The sequence below is a fragment of the Bombina bombina genome, chromosome 3 (assembly GCF_027579735.1).
Source record: "Bombina bombina isolate aBomBom1 chromosome 3, aBomBom1.pri, whole genome shotgun sequence".
Classification (NCBI taxonomy): domain Eukaryota; kingdom Metazoa; phylum Chordata; class Amphibia; order Anura; family Bombinatoridae; genus Bombina; species Bombina bombina.
Genome location: NC_069501.1, coordinates 573,362,805 through 573,386,276, shown reverse-complemented (window position 1 = coordinate 573,386,276; position 23,472 = coordinate 573,362,805). Strand labels below are relative to the sequence as shown.

General features: G+C 37.6%; 1 protein-coding gene across 1 annotated transcript in view; it reads left to right on the top strand.

Moving 5' to 3' along the window:
• The window catches only part of GRIK3 (glutamate ionotropic receptor kainate type subunit 3), a 934,988-nt gene that overhangs the window by 427,006 nt on the left and 484,510 nt on the right, over positions 1-23,472 (top strand). Inside the window, exon 4 of the mRNA XM_053707131.1 lies at positions 16,007-16,188. Coding sequence (XP_053563106.1) covers positions 16,007-16,188 — 182 coding nt within the window. The remainder of the gene's footprint in view (positions 1-16,006; positions 16,189-23,472) is intronic.

Genomic DNA, 23,472 nt, shown 5'->3' with positions numbered 1-23,472 from the left:
AATAATATATAATTTGTCTGTAGTGTAGGGAACCATGCTCCTTCCTCTCCACCACTGAGTCACCCACCCACCTGCCCGCCTCCCTCCTTCCCTCCCACTGGCACCAATGGAAGATTGTTGCAAAGAGTCACACACACAGTGTCACACCCTGTAACGATGAGGCAATCTGGCTTCATATGGTAATGGCGCATTGATTGTGCTTTGTTTACATATAAAGGCTGATTCCTGCAGCCCACCAAAAGCACAACTGAGATTGCTTGGACTTCCTGAAGGTCTGACGTAGATCTACGTTATGTGGTATGATGGACTATATACAGCATGATATAGATCTACGTCCGATTGGTGCAAGGGATTAAAAGGGATATGGTATATGTCAAGGTGTATGACTGGGAAGGCTCAAAAGTGTATCTATATATGTGTATATATTTGTATGTATGTAAATATATATGTGTTTACATGTGTATAAATGTGCACAGATGTGTTTATTTGTGTACATATGTATATATATATATATATATATATATATATATATATATATATACAAAACAGAAAGAGCAGCAGTTTGCCAGGAACGAACAGCAGCTTCAATAGCTTGTTCTATGGCCCAGTTACCACCTGGAAGTAGCTTCTTTCTGCCCAATTGTGCTTTTCACAGAGGAAAACTTTCCTGTAGTATATCAGTCTGATCCTGCCGACATGGTCAGTCCAGCCCTGAAATACCAGGCTATTCTCCTCTGAACAAGGAAAACGGCAACCCCAGACGATCATTTCAGCCTTCTCTGGGCCTCGTCGGTTAGGTGCAGTCATATTCCTCTAAGCACATTGGGCAAGGAGTCCACGTCTGGTTTCCCCCTTCACCCATAGGGAAACTATCCCCAGGGTCATATTTACATATGCAAAACTGAAAGAGAAACAGTCTGCCAGGAACGAACAACAGCTTCAATAGCTTGTTCTATGGCCCAGTTACCACCACTCTTCTATTTACTCAAGACCGGGTTTGTATATTTGGCCAGTATGGGGAGGATCTTATTAGAAATGTGCTCTCTATATGGAGTATTAAAGTTTCTGCACTTGGGTAGAGGAATATAAAAAAATATTTCCTCTGTGTATAAACAGCTTCCTATAAAAACATATATTTTCAGTTTTTTATATATTTGTCTAAAGACTGCTGCTCCATAACCTGTCTGCCTGCTCTGAGGAGGCGGACACACATCACCACAATGCAACCCAATCAAATATGATCAGGTTGATTGACACCCCTTGCTAGCGGCCGATTGGTCGCAAATCTGCAGGGGCCGGCGTTGCACCAGCAGTTCACAAGAGCTGCTGCTGCAATACTGAATGTGACAGGCCTTTTATAAATAGGCCCCTTAATGTGAGCAGCTTAATATAAAAAGAGCTTAATATACCAAAATTCACCTAAACATCACTCAATTGCCTTGAAACTTGGCACAAACTCAGTTTTTCACTTCTTAAGCCTGTTTTAGAAGTTTCATGGATTTTGGTTTCCACAAGGTGAATAAGTGACATTAAGCTTGTTTTTTTTGCTTAACGTACAAAAAAGAACTATTCAAACATATTCTGAAAATGTCAGGACATTTGGTAAAACTTACCAAAAGTTATTAACATTTAACTATTTTTTTTACAATCCTAAAACATTTAATAACAGTCCAATGTGGAACAGCACCAAAGGATATGAGTGCTCGTGCAGACAGGTGAACTGCCACTTCACCACATAAATGTAGAACAATGAAAGTGTCCACAGCTCTCCAATGCTTAAAAGTATCTTTATTAGGACAAATTAGCAACGTTTCGAGGCTAATGTCTCTTAATCATGATTAAGAGGCATTAGCCTCGAAAACGTTGCTAATTTGCATTGGAGAGCTGTGGACACTTTCATTGTTCTAAAACATTTAATGTGAGCAGCTTAATGTAAAAAGAGCTTAATGTACCAAAATGTGACTAAACATTAATCAATTGCCTTGAAACTTGGCACAACCTCAGTTTTTCACTATCCAAACCTATCCTACAAGTTTCATGGATTTTAGCTCCCACACGGCAAATGAGTGACATTAAGCTTGTTTTTTGGGGACCTTAATGTAGCTTAACGTAGAAAAATTAACTAATTTTCCGCAAACTTCCCACAATACAATAATCTATCTATTCAAACATATTCTGAAAATTTCAAGACAATTGGTAAAACATACCAAAAAATATTCACATTTAACTATTTTTTTACAGTCTTAAAACATTTCATGTGAACGGCTTAGCGTAAAAAGAGCTTAATGTACCAAAATGTGCCTAAACATCAATCAATTGCCTTGAAACTTGACACAACCTCTGTTTTTCAATATCCAAGCCTATACTAGAAGTTTCATGGATTTTGGTTTCCCACAAGGCAAATGAGTGACATTAGGCTTGTTTTTTGGGGAGCTTAATGTGGCTTAATGTACAAAATTGAACTTAGATGTTAACCAATTTCCCCCAAACTTCCCACAATACATTAATCTATCTTTCTTTCATGTAATTGGCAAGAGTCCATGAGCTAGTGACATATGGGATATACAATCCTACCAGGAGGGGCAAAGTTTCCCAAACCTCAAAATGCCTATAAATACACCCCTCCCCACACCCACAATTCACTTTTACAAACTTTGCCTCCTATGGAGGTGGTGAAGTAAGTTTGTGCTAAGATTTCTACGTTGATATGCGCTTCTCAGCATTGTTGAAGCCCGATTCCTCTCAGAGTACAGCGAATGTCAGAGGGATGTGAAGGGAGTATCACTTTTTCATAAGTTCTCTGTTATCGGTCGTAGAGATTCATCTCCTATTCCCTTTTCAGATTGACGATATACTCCCAATTTACCATTACCTCTACTAATAACTGTTTTAGTACTGGTTTGGCTATCTGCTATATGTGGATGGGTGTCTTTTGGTAAGTATGTTTTTTATTACTTAAGACACCTCAGCTATGGTTTGGCACTTTATGCATTTATATAAAGTTCTAAATATATGTATTGTACTTATATTTGCCATGAGTCAGGTTCATGTATTTCCTTCTGCAGACTGTCAGTTTCATATTTGGGGAAAATTAACATCTTTTAAAAATGAAATTTATTTCTTACCTGGGGTTTAGTCTTTTTTTCAATTGACTACTTCTTACAAATTGCAGGCGGTATTAGGCCCGCGGGAGCGACAAATGCTAAACTTTATTGCGTCATTTTTGGCGCAAAATTTTTTTGGGCACGAAAGAGTACGTCTATGACGCCGAGACCTTTCACACGGTTGCGTCATTAGTGACGCGAGTGTGTCATTTCCGGTTATTTTTGGTGCCAAAAAAAGTTTAGTTACGTTGTGCGTCATACTTGGCGCCAAACTTTTTCATTATTTCAATACCCCATTGATGTTTGCCTCTTTATTTTTTCTCTATCAGAGGGCTATGCTATTTGCATTTTTTCCCATTCCTGAAACTGTCATATAAGGAAATAGATAATTTTGCTTTATATGTTGTTTTTTCTCTTACATTTTGCAAGATGTCTCACTTTGATCCTGCCTCAGAAGCTTCTGCTGGAACATTGCTGCCTGACATCGGTTCTACCAAAGCTAAGTGCATTTGTTGTAAAATTGTAGAAATTATATCACCAAATGTCATTTGTAATAGTTGTTTTGATAAACTTTTACATGCAGATAATGTGTCCATCAGTAATAGTACATTGCCAGTTGCAGTTCCTTCAACTTCTAATGTGCATAATATACCTGTAAATTTTAAAGAATTTGTTTCTGATTCTATTCTGAAGGCTTTGTCTGTATTTCCACCTTCAAATAAATGTAATAAGTCTTTTAAAACTTCTCATTTATTTGATGATAATATGATAATTTATCCTCTTCTGATGAGGATCTATCTGTTTCAGAAGATCCTCCTCAGACATTGACACTGACAAATCTACTTATTTATTTAAAATTGACTATATGCGTTCTTTATTAAATGAAGTGTTAATTACTTTGGATATTGAGGTAACCAGTCCTCTTGACGTTCAGTCTAATAAACGTTTAAATGCTGTTTTTAAACCTCCTGTGGTTTCTCCAGGGGTTTTTCCTATTCCTGAGGCTATTTCTGATATGATTTCAAAGGAATGGAATAAGCCAGGTAATTCTTTTATTCCTTCTTCAAGGTTTAAAAAATTGTATCCTTTGCCAGCAAAATCTATAGAGTTTTGGGGAAAGATCCCCAAAGTTGATGGGGCTATTTCTACTCTTGCTAAACATACCACTATTCCTATGGAAGATAGTACTTCCTTTAAGGATCCTTTAGATAGGAAGCTTGAATCTTATCTAAGGAAGGCCTATTTATATTCAGGTCATCTTCTCAGACCTGCAATTTCTTTGGCTGATGTTGCGGCTGCATCAACTTTCTGGTTGGAGAATTTAGTGCAACAAGAATTGGATTCTGACATATCTAGCATTATTTGCTTACTGCAACATGCTAATCATTTTATTTGGATGTTAGATCCATGTCTTTAGCTATATTAGCTAGAAGAGCTTTGTGGCTTAAATCTTGGAATGCTGATATGACATCTACATCTAGAATACTATCTCTTTCTTTCCAAGGTAATAATTTATTTGGTTCTCAGTTGGATTCTATTATTTCAACTGTTACTGGGGGAAAGGGAGTTTTTCTGCCTCAGGATAAAAAACCTAAGGGTAAATCTAAGGCTTCTAACCGTTTTCGTTCCTTTCATCAGAATAAGGAACAAAAAACTCAATCCTCCCCCCAAAGAATCTGCCTCCAATTGGAAGCCTTCCTCAAATTGGAATAAATCCAAGCCTTTTAGGAAACCAAAGTCAGCCCCTAAGTCTGCATGAAGGTGCGGCCCTCATTCCAGCTCAGCTGGTAGGGGGAAGATTAAGGTTTTTCAAGGATATTTGGATAAAATCTGTTCAAATTTAATGGATTCAGAGCATTGTCTCTCAAGGGTATCGAATAGGATTCAGAGTAAGACCTCCTGTGAGAAGATTTTTTCTCTGACGTATCCCAGTAAATCCAGTAAAAGCTCAGGCTTTCCTGAAGTGTGTTTCAGACCTGGAGTCTTCAGGGGTAATCATGCCAGTTCCTCTTCTGGAACAAAGTTTGGGGTTTTATTCAAATCTATTCATTGTCCCAAAGAAGGAAAATTTATTCAGACCAGTTCTGGATCTGAAAATTTTGAATCGTTATGTAAGAGTACCAACTTTCAAGATGGTGACTATAAGGACTATTCTGCCTTTTGTTCAGCGAGGACATTATATGTCCACAATAGACTTGCAGGATGCATACCTTCATATTCCGATTCATCCAGAACATTATCAGTTTCTGAGATTCTCTTTTCTAGATTCCTCAGACAAGGGTCACCTTTTTAGGCTTCCAGATAGATTCAGTGTCCATCACTCTGTCTCTAACAGACAAGAGACGTTTAAAATTGGTTGCAGCCTGCCGGCACCTTCAGTCTCAGTCATTCCCTTCAGTGGTTATGTGCATGGAAGTTTTAGGTCTCATGACTGCAGCATCGGACGCAATCCCCTTTGCTCGTTTTCACATGAGACCTCTTCAGCTTTGTATGCTGAATCAATGGTGCAGTGATTATATAAAGATATCACAATTAATATCCTTAAATCCCAATGTACGACACTCTCTGACATGGTGGATAGATCACCATCGTTTAGTTCAAGGGGCTTCTTTTGTTCGGCCAACCTGGACTGTGATCACAACAGATGCAAGTCTTTCCGGTTGGGGAGCTGTTTGAGGATCTCTGACAGCACAAGGGGTTTGGAAATTTCAAGAGGCGAGATTTCCAATAAATATTTTAGAACTCTGTGCAATTCTCAGAGCTCTTCAGTTTTGTCCTTTGTTAAAGAGAGAACCGTTCATTTGTTTTCAGACAGACATTATCACAACAGTGGCATATGTCAATCATCAGGGTGGGATTCACAGTCCCCAAGCTATGAAAGAAGTATCTCAAATACTTGTTTGGGTGGAATCCAGCTCCTGCCTAATCTCTGCGGTGCATATCCCAGGTGTAGACAATTGGGAAGTGGATTATCTCAGCCGCCAGACTTTACATCCAGGGGAGTGGTCTCTCCATCCAGATGTTTTTTCTCAGATTGTTCAGATATGTGGTCTTCCAGAGATAGATCTCATGGCCTCTCATCCAAACAAGAAACTTCCCAGATACCTGTCCAGGTCCAGGGATGTTCAGGAGGATGCAGTGAATGCGCTGATACTTCCTTGGTGTTATCATCCTGCTTACATCTTCCCGCCTCTAGTTCTCCTTCCAAGAGTGATTTCCAAAATCATCATGGAACAATCATTTGTGTTGCTGGTAGTGCCAGCATGGCCACACAGGTTTTGGTATGCGGATCTGGTTCGGATATCCAGTTGCCCGCCTTGGCCACTTCCGTTACGGCCAGACCTACTATCTCAAGGTCCATTTTTCCATCAGGATCTCAAATCATTAAATTTGAAGGTATGGAAATTGAACGATTAGTACTAAGTCATAGAGGTTTCTCTGACTCAGTGATTAATACTATGTTACAAGCTCGTAAATCAGTCTCTATGAAGATTTATTATAGAGTTTGGAAGACTTACATTTCATGGTGTTCTTCTCATAAATTCTCCTGGCATTCTTTTAGAATTCCTAGAATTTTACAGTTTCTTCAGGATGGTTTGGATAAGTGTTTGTCTGCAAGTTTCTTGAAAGGACAAATCTCCGCTCTTTCTGTTTTATTTCACAGAAAGATTGCTATACTTCCTGATATACACTGTTTTGTACAGGCTTTAGTTCGTATTAAGCCTGTCATTAAATCAATTTCTCCTCCTTGGAGTCTTAATTTGGTTCTGAAGGCTTTACAGGCTCCTCCATTTGAGCCTATGCATTTTTTGGACATTAAACTACTTTCTTGGAAAGTGTTGTTCCTTTTGACTATCTCTTCTGCTAGAAGTGTTTCTGAGCTATCTGCTCTTTCTTGTGAATCTCCTTTTCTGATTTTTCATCAGGATAAGGCGGTTTTGCGGACTTCATTTGAATTTTTACCTAAGGTTGTGAATTCTAACAACATTAGTAGAGAAATTGTTGTCCCTTCCTTGTGTCCTAATACTAAGAATCCTTTGGAAAGATCCTTACATTCTTTGGATGTGGTGAGAGCTTTGAAATATTATGTTGAAGCTACTAAAGATTTCAGGAAGACTTCTAGTCTATTTATTATATTTTCTGGTCCTAGGAAAGGTCAGAAGGCCTCTGCTATTTCCTTGGCCTCTTGGTTAAAGCTTTTGATTCATCAAGCTTATTTGGAGTCGGGTCAAGCCCTGCCTCAGAGAATTATAGCTCATTCTACTTGATCAGTCTCCACTTCGTGGGCTTTTAAGAATGAAGCTTCAGTTGATCAGATTTGCAAAGCAGCAACTTGGTCCTCTTTGCATACATTTACTAAATTCTATCATTTTTATGTATTTGCTTCTTCGGAAGCAGTTTTTGGTAGAAAAGTTCTTCAGGCAGCTGTTTCAGTTTGAGTCTTCTGCTTTTGATTTAAGTTTTTTTCTTTAAAAAATGAAAATAAACTTATTTTTTTGGGTTGTGGATTAATTTTTTCAGCGGTATATGGCTGTTTTTATTTTATTCCCTCCCTCTCTAGTGACTCTTGAGTGGAGATCCACATCTTGGGTATTGATATCCCATATGTCACTAGCTCATGGACTCTTGCCAATTACATGAAAGAAAACATAATTTATGTAAGAACTTACCTGATAAATTAATTTCTTTCATATTGGCAAGAGTCCATGAGGCCCACCCTTTTTATGGTGGTTATGATTTTTTGTATAAAGCACAATTATTTCCAAATTTCCTTTGTTGATGCTTTCTACTCCTTTCTTTATCACCCCACTGCTTGGCTATTCGTTAAACTGAATTGTGGGTGTGGTGAGGGGTGTATTTATAGGCATTTTGAGGTTTGGGAAACTTTGCCCCTCCTGGTAGGATTGTATTTCCCATATGTCACTAGCTCATGGACTCTTGCCAATATGAAAGAAATGAATTTATCAGGTAAGCTCTTACATAAATTATGTTATTCAAACAAATTTTGAAAATTTCAGGACATTTGTTAAAAAACATACGAAAAGTTATTTACATTAAACAATTTTTTTACAATCCTAAAACATATGGGGGCCTATTTATCAAAACGTCAATCTCTGTGCATTCACCAGCGTCAATACGCTCGCCAGACATCACTGCTGCGGATCCACATACGATGCCCTTATTTATAAAAAAACACGTCAAAAACACCTCAAAAACACGTGCGTCAAGTACGGTGCAATGAGCATCGGACTGTTGTTAACTAACAGTCATCGATGTTGCGGTTATTTGAGTTTTTCCCAACTTTATGTATACCATTTCATTACTGTCCGTGAACAAGCTAATATTTTATTTCTCATCTGTTAATCTCCAAGAAATAGCTTGATTTATACCTCAACAAACAATATCTCATAGAAAGTTATTTTTATATTTATTTGTTGTATGATACTTTCACATCAATGAATGTGTATTTGTATTTCTAGAAGTCATGATATGCTTTTATCTGATGTTATTTTTTTTTTATAAATGATTATTAACGCTAGAATTTGTACATATATCTTTACACATATATATTATATGTGTGTGTGTGTTTGTCAGAAATCTTTTGCAAACATATTTACATGTCCCTAAATTCCTTTTTTTGTTCTAAACAATGTTGTTTTTCATATCTCTGTGTTTATTTATACCCCTATATGTATATAGTTTAAAAGTATTATTATTCTGAGCAGGAATAAATGCGAATATAACATGTCATCAGGGTATCGTATGTATTTATTTGCAATCAATGGATATTTTAAGAGCTGGGCCAGTTATTTTTCTGTACCTGTGTAACCCCTCCTGATTGCAATCTAGTTTTAAAAACCACCCCTACACAGGTGTTATAAAATCGGCTGGCATATAAGATGACAATTCTTACTGAAAATGAAATTCAAGAGATGGAAGAAATGCACTGAAAATAGCATGACAGTAAAGAGGTGATTTTATTTTCTGCTGTATCTGAATCGTGACAGTTTAATGTTAGGTGGGCTATCCCTTTGAGCTATCAGCTTAAGATTATATTGAATCAAACATCATTCAAATTTTAAAATCATTGTCTAAAATATTACACTGTATGTCAGCATCAATGTTTATCTTTAATACTAATTACACATATACATACTTTAAAAGTATAATACACACTGTAACAAATGGCACTTACAAGTTCTGATGAGCGATCAATGACACAAGTATTGAGCAATTCTATTTGTTAGTGATACTATACAATTTATATTTAAATTTGATTGGCTGATGTCATAAATCATGTGATTATGCATATGCCAATCAAAAGTGGTGGAGAAATTCACTAGTGTGTGGGTTGTCTAGGAGTATTGCATCATATTTGGTGCGAAAAGTGTTGCGTCAAATTTGGTGCGAAGTGGAGAGTGGGACTTGTATTACATGCCTTAAACATGGTGCATATAGATTTAGCCAAAAATAAAAAAATAAAAAAAGAAGTTAGCTACATTATGTTATGTATTTATTTCATTTTTTATCTCTATATCTACTAGTGCACCAAGTTTGGAGCAATAATATTGTCCCCTTGCTTTGTAATGATAGACAAAGATGTAACATAATCCATAAGTAGTAAAGCATTTCATTGTTATCCCTATATCTACTAGTGCATCCAAATTGAAGCAATACTTTGCACCAAATTTAGAGCAATAATAGTGTTTGGTTTAGAAAGATTAGATCATTTTAATAAAGTTTCTCATTTACTTGTGTTATCTAATATGCTTCATCGTCTTGCAGCATCAAACATAACCTTTCTGTGTTTTCAGACTCCCATTCATTTCTATGACATCCGCGGCCTCAAGGGTGGCGGTTTGAACCATAGGTACGCTATCGGAATAGACGCAAGCATACCTGTTGAATGTTTGGTAAATTGGAAAAAGGGTCAAATAGAGATGAATGTGTATTCAAAACATCTGGGATAATGCAAGCATCGATTTGCGTCGGATTGAGATCACAGGAGCATATATTATTTCACACTTTTCAACATTTGACGATCTTGACGCTTTGATAATTACAGCAGATTCAATTTGCGTTGGATATGACACAAGATTCTAGTGGATTCCATTGTATTATCAGTTGAATCTTTGATAAATTGGCCCCTAAATGTTTTAGGATTGTAAAAAAATAGTTAAATGTAAATAACTTTTAGTTTGTTTTATCAAATGTCCTAAAATGTTCAGAATATGTTTGAATAGATAGATTAATGTATTGTTGGAAGTTTGGGGGAAATTGGTTAACATCTAAGTTCAATTTTGTACGTTAAGCCACATTAAGCTCCCCAAAAAAACAAGCTTAATGTCACTCATTTGCCTTGTAGGAAACCAAAATCCATGAAACTTCTAGGATAGGCTTGGAAAGTGAAAAACAGAGTTTGTGCCAAGTTTCAAGGCAATTAATTGAAGTTTAGGTGAATTTTGGTACATTAAGCTCTTTTTACATTAAGCTGCTCACATTAAGGGACCTAATTATGAAGGTGCGGACGGACATGATCCGATATTGCGGATCATGTCCACCACACATCGATAAATGCCGACAGCCTACGCTGTCAACATTTATCATTGCACCCTTTGAACTGCTGGTGCAATGCTGCCCCTGCAGATTTGCGACCGCTAGCAAGGGGTGTCAATCAACCTGATTGTATTGGATCGGGTTGATTTCTTGCGAGTTCTGTCAGCCTCCTCAGAGCAGGCGGACAGGTTATGGAGCGCTGCTTCATAACTTGTGTTTCTGGTGCTAGCCAGAAACATGGGCCCTCAAGCTCCGTTTGGAGCTTGATGAATGGGCCCCTAAATGTTTTAGGATTGTAAAAAAATTGTTAAATGCGAATAACTTTTGGTATGTTTTATAAAATTTTCTGAAATTTTCAGAATATGTTTGAATAGATAGATTTATGTATTGTGGGAACTTTGGGGGAAAATTGGTTAACATCTAAGTTCAATTTTGTACATTAAGCCACATTAAGCTACCCAAAAAACATGCTTAAAGGGATAGTAAAGTCCAAATTAAACTTTCATGATTCAGATAGGGCATGCCATTTTAATCAACTTTATTTACTTTTCTCATCACATTTGATTTGTTCTCTTGTTATTCTTAGTTGAAGGCTAATACTAGGTAGGCACATATGCTAATTTCTAAGCCCTTGAAGGCCGCCTTTTAATTTGAATGCATATGACGGTTTTTCACACATAGAGGGTGTTAGGTCATGTGTTTCATATAGATAACATTAAGCACATGCACGTGAAGTTATTTAGGAGTCAGCACTAATTGTCTGAAATGCAAGTATGTCAAAAGATCTGAGATAAGGAAGCAGTCAGCAGAAGCTTAGATACAAAGTAATTACAGAGGTAAAAAGTATATTTCTTTAACAATTTTGCTTGTGCAAAACTGGGGAATGGTAAATAAAGGGAATATCTATCTTTTTAAACAATAACATTGTTGGTGTTTACTATCCCTTTAATGTCACTCATTTGCCTTGTGGGAAACCAAAATCTATGAAACTTCTAGGATAAGTTTGGAAAGTAACAAACTGAGTTTGTGCCAAAATTCAAGGCAATTGATTCATGTTTAGATGAATTTTGGTACATTAAGCACTTTTTACATTAAGCTGCTCACATTAAATGTTTTAGGATTGTAAACAAATTGTTAAATTCAAATAACTTTTGTTATGTTTTATCAAATGTCCTTAAATTTCCAGAATATGTTTGAATAGATTATTATGTTTGGATAGATTATTGTATTGTGGAAAGTTTGGGGGAAATTGGTTAACATCTAAGTTCAATTTTGTACATTAAGCCACATTAAGTTCTCCAAAAACAAGCTTAATGTAACTCATTTGTCTTGTGGGAAACTAAAATCCATGAAACTTCTAGGATAGGTTTTGGGAAGTGACAAACTGACGCCTATATTACGAGTTTTGCGTTAGAGGCTGTGCGGTGCTATTGAGCATTTTGAGCAGATGGTGTCCCTTCAATTCCGATTGGCTGATAGAATTCTATCAGCCAATCGGAATTAAGGTAGATAAAATCCTATTGGTTGATGCAATCAGCCAATAGGATTGAACTTCAATCCTATTGGCTGATGCAATCAGCCAATAGGATTGAACTGGCATTCTATTGGCTGATTGGAACAGCCAATAGAATGCCAGCTCAATCCTATTGGCTGATTGCATCAGCCAATAGGATTTTTTTACCTTAATTCCGATTGGCTGATAGAATTCTATCAGCCAATCGGAATTGAAGGGACCCCATCTTGAATGACGTAATTTAAAGGAACCTTCATTCAGTCATCGGCCGTGGAAAGAAGAGGATGCTCCACGTCGGATGTCTTGAAGATGGACCCGCTCCGCGTCGGATGGATGAAGATAGAAGATGCTGTCTGGATGAAGACTTCTGCCCATCTGGAGGACCACTTCGCCCGGCTTGGATGAAGAATTCTCCCGGCTTCGTTGAGGACTTCGGCCCGGTTGGGTGAAGACGTCTCCCAGTAAGGTGATCTTCAGGGGGTTAGTCTTAGGTTTTTTTAAGGGGGGATTGGGTGGGTTTTAGAGTAGGATTGGTTGTGTGGGTGGTGGGTTTTAATGTTGGGGGGATTGTAATTTTTTTCAGGTAAAAGAGCTGATTACTTTGGGGCAATGCCCTGAAAAAGGCCCTTTTAAGGGCTATTTGTATTTTAGTGTAGGGTAGGGCTTCTTTTTTATTTTGGGGGGCTTTTTATTTTGTTAGGGGGATTAGATTAGGTGTAATACATTTAAAAATCTTGTAATTTCTTTATTATTTTCTGTAATTTAGTGTTTTTTTTGTACTTTAGATAATTTTATTTAATTGTAATTAATTGTATTTAATTTAGGTAATTAATTTAATTGTAGAGTAGTGTTAGGTGTAATTGTAACTTAGGTTAGGTTTTATTTTACAGGTAAATTTTTCTTTATTTTAACTAGGTAGTTATTAAATAGTTAATAACTATTTAATAACTATTGTACCTATTTAAAATAAATACAAAGTTGCCTGTAAAATAAAAATAAGCCCTAAGATAGCTACAATGTAACTATTAGTTATATTGTAGCTAGCTTAGGGTTTATTTTATAGGTAAGTATTTAGTTTTAAATAGGAATAATTTAGTTAATTGTAGTAATTTTATTTAGATTTATTTTAATTATATTTAAGTTAGGGGGTGTTAGGGTTAGACTTAGATGTAGGGGTTAATAACTTTAATATAGTGGCGGCGACATTGGGGGCGGCAGATTAGGGGTTAATAAATGTAGGTAGGTGGCGGCGATGTTAGGGATGGCAGATTAGGGGTTAATAATTTTTAACAAATGTTTGCGATGCAGGAGTGCGGCGTTTAGGGGTTAATATGTTTATTATAGTGGCGGCGATGTCCGGTTCGACAGATTAGGGGTTAAAATATTTATTTTAGTGTTTGCGATTTGGGGGGGCCTCGGTTTAGGGGTTAATAGGTAGTTTATGGGTGTTAGTGTAATTTTTAGCACTTTAGTTAAGAGTTTTATGCTACGGCATTGAAGTGTAAAACTCTTAACTACTGACTTTAAAATGTGTTACCAGTCTTGACAGGAGAGGGTCTACCGTTCACTTTTTGTCAGACTTGTAATACCGGCGCTATGCAAGTCCCATTGAAAATATAGGATACGCAATTGACGTAAGCAGATTTGCTGTATTTACTAGTCTGGCCAAAAAAGTGAGCGGTACACCTGTACCTGCAAGACTCGTAATACCAGCGGGCATTAAAAAGCAGCATTAGGACCTCTTAACACTGCTTTTTAATGCAAATGCACAACTCATAATCTAGGCCTGAGTTTGTGCCAAGTTTCAAGGCAATTCATTGAAGTTTAGGTGAATTTTGGTACATTAAGCTCTTTTTACAATAAGCTGCTCACATTAAGGGGCCCATTTATCAAGATCTGTATGGAGCTTGAGGGCCTGTGTTTCTGGCAAGCCTTCAGACTCACCAGAACCACAAGTTATGGAGCATCGGTCTAAAGACTTCTGCTCCATAACCTGTCCGCCTGCTCTGAGAAGGTGGACAGACATCGCCGCAATTCAACCCAATCGAATACAATTGGGTTGATTGACACCCCCCTGCTAGTGGCGATTAGCCAACAAATCTGCAGGGGGCGGCATTGCACCAGCAGTTCACAAGAGCTCATGTCCGACAGGCCTTTCATAAATAGACCCCAAAATGTTTTAGGATTGTAAAAAAATGGTTAAATGCGAATAACTTTTGGTATGTTTTGTCAAATGTCCTGAAATTTTCAGAATATGCTTGAATAGATAGATTAATGTTTTATGGGAAGTTTGGGGGAAATTGGTTAACATCTAAGTTCAATTTTGTACGTTAAGCCACATTAAGCTCCTAAAAAAACAAGCTTAATGTCACTCATTTGCCTTGTGTGAAACCAAAATCCATGAAACTTCTAGGATAGGTTTGGAAAGTGACAAACTGAGTTTATACCAAGTTGCAAGGCAATTGATTGATGTTTAGGTGGATTTTTGTACATTAAGTGTATTGCTCTCCGCATTCAGCGATGTCTGGTGGACCTGATCCGCACTGTTGGATCTGGTCCGCCAGACCTTTGATAAATATCCCCCTAAATGTTTTAGGATTGTAAAAAAAAAGTTAAATGCGAATAAGTTTTGGTATGTTTTATCAAATGTCCTAAAATTTTCATAATTTGTTTGAATTTATAGATTAATGTACTGTGGGAAGTTTGGGGGAAATTGGTTAACATCTATGTTCAATTTTGTACGTTAAGCCACATTAAACTCCCCAAAAAACAAGCCTAATGTCACTCATTTGCCTTGTGGGAAACCAAAATCCATGAGACTTAGGTATGGAAAGTGAAAAACTGAGTTTGTGCCAAGTTTCAAGGCAGTTGATTGAAGTTTAGATGAATTTTGGTACATTAAGCTCTTTTTACATTAAGCTGCTCACATTAAGGGGCCCATTTATCAAGCTCCGTATGGAGCAGCGGTCTAAAGACCGCTGCTCCATAAACTGTCGCCTGCTCGGAGGAGATGGACAGACATCGCCGCAATTCAACCCAATCGAATACGATCGGGTTGATTGACAACCCCCTGCTAGCAGCTCACTGGCCACGAATCTGCAGGGGGCGGCGTTGCACCAGCAGTTCACAAGAGCTCATGTCCGACAGGCCTTTCTTAAATAGACTCCGAAATGTTTTAGGATTGTAAAAAAATGTTAAATGCGAATAACTTTTGGTATGTTTTGTCAAATGTCCTGAAATTTTCATAATTTGTTTGAATTTATAGATTAATGTACTGTGGTAAGTTTGGGGGAAATTGGTTAAGATCTGAGTTCAATTTTGTACGTTAAGCCACATTAAGCTCCCAAAAAACAAACTTAATGTCACTCATTTGCCTTGTGGGAAACCAAAATCCATGAAACGTCTAGGATAGGTTTGGATAGTGGAAATCTTGGGTTGTGCAAAATTATGCAGCAATTGATTAACATTTGGCCACTTTTTTACTCCTACATAAATATATATACACACATTATAGAGGTTTGTACCTTTTAAAAATAAATCATGTTAGCGGTCCACGGGATTCAAAATTGTGAGTTTAGTGGTCCCTGAGGTCTGAAAAGGTTGGCGACCCCTGCTTTAAAGTGATGTGATGTATGTAAGAGATATATTTCTTGGCAAAAAAATTCTGATTTCCATTGAGTCACTTGCAGAAATAGAAAACTCTTAAGTTCAAAAGGAAAGCAACTTCTATCTGTAAATTGTTTGAGACATTTATACAAAGGGTCTGTCCTAATAATTCTTTTTCAGTATAATCCATATAATCTATATATTTTGACTCACAAATTTCCCTTAGGTCTTATCCGCCTACAGGAACTCATCATGGCCCCTGCTCGATACAACATTCGTTTAAAAATCCGCCAGCTTCCCCCAGAATCTGAGGACGCCCGTCCCCTCTTAAAAGAGATGAAAAGAGGAAGGGAATTCCGCATTATCTTTGATTGTAGTCACACTATGGCAGCTCAGATTCTCAAGCAGGTAAGAACAAGGATAGCTATATGTATATCTGATTATTTCTCATCATTACCAGTTCATAAATCTCAATAGGAGACACGGAGAACCACTGCTTTTGATTTTATACTTGTGCAGGGCAGCTGCATATTCATTTTTACACCAAGGCCCTGTGGGAGTCATCACATCTCTCCATATGTTCAATGTCATTCATTAACAAGTGTTAATCTCCATCCTTCCTGCTTCCCAGCATACATTAAATCAATATTCTAGGCAGAGGGCTTTGTAATTATGTTGCTTTAATGCTGTAATTGTTTTTTCTTTTCTTTTTCTTTTTTTTTTTTCTTCAACTGCACCCAGACATACGGCTAGATTTGGAGTTTGGCGTTAGCCGTGAAAACCAGCGTTAGAGGCTCCTAATGCTGGTTTTAGGCTAACTCCGGTATTTGGAGTCACTCAAAAAAGGGTCTAACGCTCACTTTTCAGCCGAGACTTTTCCATACCGCAGATCCCCTTACGTCAATTGCGTATCTTATTTTTTCAATGGGATCTTTCTAACTCCTGTATTTAGAGTCGTGTCTGAAGTGAGCATTAGAAATCTAACGACAAAACTCCAGCCGCAGAAAAAAAAAAGCTTTTTGGGCTAACGCCGGTTCATAAAGCTCTTAACTACTGTACTCTAAAGTACACTAACACCCATAAACTACCTATGTACCCCTAAACCGAGGCCCCCCCCACATCGCAGCCACTCAATTAAATTTTTTTAACCCCTAATCTGCCGACCGCCACCTACGTTATACTTATGTACCCCTAATCTACTGCCCCTAACACCGCCGACCCCTGTATTATATTTATTAACCCCTAATCTGCCCCCACAACGTCGCTGCCAGCTACCTACAATAATTAACCCCTAATCTGCTGACCGCAAAGCGCCGCCACCTACATTATAGCTATGTACCCCTAATCTGCTGCCCCTAACACCGCCGACCCCTATATTATATTTATTAACCCCTAATCTGCCCCCCTCAACGTCGCCTCCACCTGCCTACACTTATTAACCCCTAATCTGCCGAGCGGACCACACCGCTACTATAATAAAGTTATTAACCCCTAATCCGCCTCACTAACCCTATAATAAATAGTATTAACCCCTAATCTGCCCTCCCTCACATCGCCGACACCTAACTTCAATTATTAACCCCTAATCTGCCGACCGGAGCTCACCGCTATTCTAATAAATGTATTAACCCCTAAAGCTAAGTCTAACCCTAACACTAACACCCCCCTAAGTTAAATATAATTTTAATCTAACGAAATAAATTAACTCTTATTAAATAAATTATTCCTATTTAAAGCTAAATACTTACCTGTAAAATAAATCCTAATATAGCTACAATATAAATTAGAATTACATTGTAGCTATTTTAGGATTAATATTTATTTTACAGGCAACTTTATAATTATTTTAACCAGGTACAATAGCTATTAAATAGTTAAGAACTATTTAATAGCTACCTAGTTAAAATAATTACAAAATTACCTGTAAAATAAATCCTAACCTAAGTTAGAATTAAACCTAACACTATACTATCATTAAATTAATTAAATAAAATACCTACAATTACCTACAATTAAACCTAACACTACACTATCAATACATTAATTAAATAATATATCTACAAATAACTACAATTAAATAAACTAACTAAAGTACAAAAAATAAAAAAGAACTAAGTTACAAAAAATAAAAAAATATTTACAAACATAAGAAAAATATTACAACAATTTTAAACTAATTACACCTACTCTAAGCCCCCTAATAAAATAACAAAGACCCCCAAAATAAAAAATGCCCTACCCTATTCTAAATTACTAAAGTTCAAAGCTCTTTTACCTTACCAGCCCTGAACAGGGCCCTTTGCGGGGCATGCCCCAAGAAGTTCAGCTCTTTTGCCTGTAAAAAAAACCATACAATACCCCCCCCAACATTACAACCCACCACCCACATACCCCTAATCTAACCCAAACCCCCCTTAAATAAACCTAACACTAAGCCCCTGAAGATCATCCTACCTTGTCTTCACCTCACCAGGTATCACTGATCCGTCCTGGCTCCAAAATCTTCATCCAACCCAAGCGGGGGCTGGCGATCCATCATCCGGTGGCTGAAGAGGTCCAGAAGAGGCTCCAAAGTCTTCATCCTATCCGGGAAGAAGAGGCGATCCGGACCGGCAACCATCTTGATCCAAGCGGCATCTTCTATCTTCATCCGATGACGACCGGCTCCATCCTGAAGACCTCCACCGCGGGCCCATCTTCTTCTGGAGACGTCCAACTGAAGAATGGCGGTTCCTTTAAGGGACGTCATCCAAGATGGCGTCCCTCGAATTCCGATTGGCTGATAGGATTCTATCAGCCAATCGGAATTAAGGTAGGAATATTCTGATTGGCTGATGGAATCAGCCAATCAGAATCAAGTTCAATCCGATTGGCTGATCCAATCAGCCAATCAGATTGAGCTCGCATTCTATTGGCTGATCGGAACAGCCAATAGAATGCAAGCTCAATCTGATTGGCTGATTGGATCAGCCAATCGGATTGAACTTGATTCTGATTGGCTGATTCCATCAGCCAATCAGAATATTCCTACCTTAATTCCGATTGGCTGATAGAATCCTATCAGCCAATCGGAATTCGAGGGACGCCATCTTGGATGATGTCCCTTAAAGGAACCGTCATTCTTCAGTTGGACGTCGCCGGAAGAAGATGGGTCTGCGGTGGAGGTCTTCAGGATGGAGCCGGTCGTCATCGGATAAAGATAAAAGATGCCGCTTGGATCAAGATGGTTGCCGGTCTGAATCGCCTCTTCTTCCCGGATAGGATGAAGACTTTGGAGCCTCTTCTGGACCTCTTCAGCCACTGGAACAGCCAATAGAATGCGAGCTCAATCTGATTGGCTGATTGGATCAGCCAATCGGATTGAACTTGATTCTGATTGGCTGATTCCATCAGCCAATCAGAATATTCCTACCTTAATTCCGATTGGCTGATAGAATCCTATCAGCCAATTGGAATTCGAGGGACGCCATCGTGGATGACGTCCCTTAAAGGAACCGTCATTCTTCAGTTGGACGTCGCCGGAAGAAGATGGGTCCGCGGTGGAGGTCTTCAGGATGGAGCCGGTCGTCATCGGATGAAGATAGAAGATGCCACTTGGATCAAGATGGTTGCCGGTCCGGATCGCCTCTTCTTCCCGGATAGGATGAAGACTTTGGAGCCTCTTCTGGACCTCTTCAGCCACCGGATGATGGATCGCCAGCCCCCGCTTGGGTTAGATGAAGATTTTGGAGCCAGGACGGATCGGTGATACCTGGTGAAGTGAAGACAAGGTAGGATGATCTTCAGGGGCTTAGTGTTAGGTTTATTTAAGGGGGGTTTGGGTTAGATTAGGGGTATGTGGGTGGTGGGTTGTAATGTTGGGGGGGGTATTGTATTTTTTTTTTTACAGGCAAAAGAGCTGAACTTCTTGGGGCATGCCCTGCAAAGGGCTCTGTTCAGGGCTGGTAAGGTAAAAGAGCTTTGAACTTTAGTAATTTAGAATAGGGTAGGGCATTTTTTATTTTGGGGGTCTTTGTTATTTTATTAGGGGGCTTAGAGTAGGTGTAATTAGTTTAAAATTGTTGTAATATTTTTCTTATGTTTGTAAATATTTTTTTATTTTTTGTAACTTAGTTCTTTTTTATTTTTTGTACTTTAGTTAGTTTATTTCATTGTAGTTATTTGTAGGAATTGTATTTAATTTATTTATTGATAGTGTAGTGTTAGGTTTAATTGTAGGTAATTGTAGGTATTTTATTTAATTAATTTAATGATAGTATAGTGTTAGGTTTAATTCTAACTTAGGTTAGGATTTATTTTACAGGTAATTTTGTAATTATTTTAACTAGGTAACTATTAAATAGTTCTTAACTATTTAATAGCTATTGTACATGGTTAAAATAATTACAAAGTTGCCTGTAAAATAAATATTAATCCTAAAATAGCTACAATGTAATTATAATTTATATTGTAGCTATATTAGGATTTATTTTACAGGTAAGTATTTAGCTTTAAATAGGAATAATTTATTTAATAAGAGATAATTAATTTCGTTAGATGTAAATTATATTTAACTTAGGGGGGTGTTAGTGTTAGGGTTAGACTTAGCTTTAGGGGTTAATACATTTATTAGAATAGCGGTGAGCTCCAGTCAGCAGATTAGGGGTTAATAATTGAAGTTAGGTGTCGGCGATGTTAGGGAGGGCAGATTAGGGGTTAATACTATTTATTATAGGGTTAGTGAGGCGGATTAGGGGTTAATAACTTTATTATAGTAGCGCTCAGGTCCACTCTGCAGATTAGGGGTTAATAAGTGTAGGCAGGTGGAGGCGACATTGTGGGGGGCAGATTAGGGGTTAATAAATATAATATAGGGGTCGGCGATGTTAGGGCAGCAGATTAGGGGTACATAGGGATAATGTAAGTAGCGGCAGTTTATGGAGCGGCAGATTAGGGGTTAATAATAATATGCAGGGGTCAGCGATAGCAGGGGCGGCAGATTAGGGGTTAATAAGTGTAAGGTTAGGGGTGTTTAGACTCGGGGTACATGTTAGAGTGTTAGATGCAGACGTAGGAAGTGTTTCCGCATAGCAAACAATGGGGCTGCGTTAGGAGCTGAACGCGGCTTTTTTGCAGGTGTTTTTCAGCTCAAACAGCCCCATTGTTTCCTATGGGGGAATCGTGCACGAGCACGTTTTTTAGGCTGGCCGATTGCGTAAGCAATTCTGTTATCGAGAGTTGAAGCTGCGTTAAATATGCTCTACGCTCCTTTTTTGGAGCCTAACGCAGCCTTTATGTGGACTCTCAATACCAGAGTTATTTTTATGGTGCGGCCAGAAAAAAGCCGGCGTTAGCTTTTCGGGTCGTTACCGACAAAACTCCAAATCTAGCCGTTAGTTTTTAGCTGACTTACTTAAAGTAGATTACATTTCTTTTTATGCAGATGTTGCCAGTTTTACTTAAGAAACACACAGCTAGATTATGAGTTTTGAGCGCTATTGGGAAATTAACGAACGCAACAAAAGTTGCGTTATTTCATTCCCTATAGCGCTGCCATTACAAGTTTTGAAAAACCTGGCTTGTGCGTGTGATATGGAGATTTTAAGCGCCATACCGCACCCAAAACAAGCGCTATGTTTGATGTGCTCATGCATGCTTTCCTTATAGATATCAATGGGGAGAGCCGGCAAAAAAAAGTCTATCACCTGTGATCGCGGAAACAAAAGCTCCATAACGCAACCCCATTGATGTCTATGGGGAAAAAGAAAATACAATTTAAACCTAAAACCCTAACATAAACCCTGAGTTTAAACACCCCTAATCTGCTGCCCCCAACATCGCCGACGCCTGCCTACAGTTATTAAACCCTAATCTGCCGCTCCCGATATCGCCCCCACCTAAATAAAGGTATTAACCCCTAATCTGCTGCTCCCGATATCGCCACCACTATACTAAAGTTATTAACCCATATTCTGCTGCACCTCAACATCGCCCACACTATAATAAATATATTAACCCCTATTCCACCACTCCCCGACATCACCGCAACTAAATAAAGCTATTAACCCCTAAATCTCTGGCCTCCCACATCACTACCACTAAATAAACATATTAACCCGTAAACTGCCAGCACCCCACATCAAAACAAACTAATTTAAACTATTAACCCCTAACCCTATCGTAACCCTAAAGTAACCCTAACACCCCTTAAATTTAACATTATTAAAATAGAGCTAAATTAAACTTACAATTATTAACTAAATAAACCTATAACCCCTAAACCGCCAGCCCACACATCGCAACAACCTAAATCAAACTATATTAACCCCTAAACCTAACCCTAATCCTAACCCTAACACCCCCTAACTTTAACATAATTAAAATATAGCTAAATTAAATTTACAATTGTTAACTAAATACATACTTACCTGTAAAATAAAACATAAGCTAGCTACAATATAACTAATAATTATATTGTAGCTAGCTTAGGTTTAATTTTTATTTCACAGGTAAGTTTGTATTTATTTTAACTAGGTAGACTAGTTAGTAAATAGTTATTAACTATTTAATAACTACCTAGTTAAATAAAATACAAAATTAGCTGTCAAATAAAACCTAAGCTACTTTACACTAAATCTTAAAATTACAAAAGATAAAAAACCTACCATTACAAAAAAGAAAAAAAAACCTACCATTACAAAAAATATGAAATTATCAAAAAAATTAAAAAATAATCCTATTATAATACCCTTTTTTTAAAAAAAAAACACCCCAAAATAAAAAAGCCTAATCTAAAATAAAGTACCAAGGGCCCGTAAAAGGGCCTTTTGGGGGCCCTTAAAAGGGCCTTTTGTAGGACATTGCCCTAAGTTAAACAGCTCTTTTGATACAAAAAACAAACACCCCCTAACTGTATACAAACCCCAACCGCCCAAACTACCAAGGGCCCTTAAAAGTTAAACAGCTCTTTTGCTACAAAAAAAGCCAAAAAACCTCTAACAGTATACAAACCCCCACACCCCAAACTACCAAGAGCACTTAAAAGGGCCTTTTGGGTGACCCTTAAAAGGGCCTTTTATAGTGCATTGCCCTAAGTTAAACAGCTTTTGCTACAAAAGAAAAACACACACCCCCTAAAAAAATGCATTACACAAAATATAAAAAACAAATTATCAAAAATAATTAAAAAATATTCCTATTCTAATATCCATTAAAAAAAGGGCATTTGGATGGACATTGGCCTTAAAAGGGCATTTAGCTCTTTTACTGCCCAAAACCTAATCTAAAAATAAAACCCACCCAAAAATCCCTTAAAAAACCTAACACTAACCCCAAGACGATCCACTTACAGTTTTTGAAGTCCTACTTGAACGATCTTCATCCCAGGCGGCCCTTTAAGGGTCATAGGTAGTTTATTCTAGATTAGGTTTTTTATTTTGAGGTGGAATGTATTTTTTTAGGGGCTGTTTTTTTTGTAACAAAAGAGCGGTTTAACTTAGGGCAATTACCTGCAAAAGGCCCTTTTAAGGGCCCCCAAAAGGTCCTTTTAAGAGCCCTTGGTAGTTTATTTTAGATTAGGCTTTTTTATTTTGGGGTATTTTTTTTTTTTTTTTAAAGGGTATTAGAAAAGGAATAATTTTAATTTTTTTGGATAATTTCTTTTTTTTTTTGTAATGGTAGGTTTTTTTATTTTTTGTAATGGTAGTTTTTTTT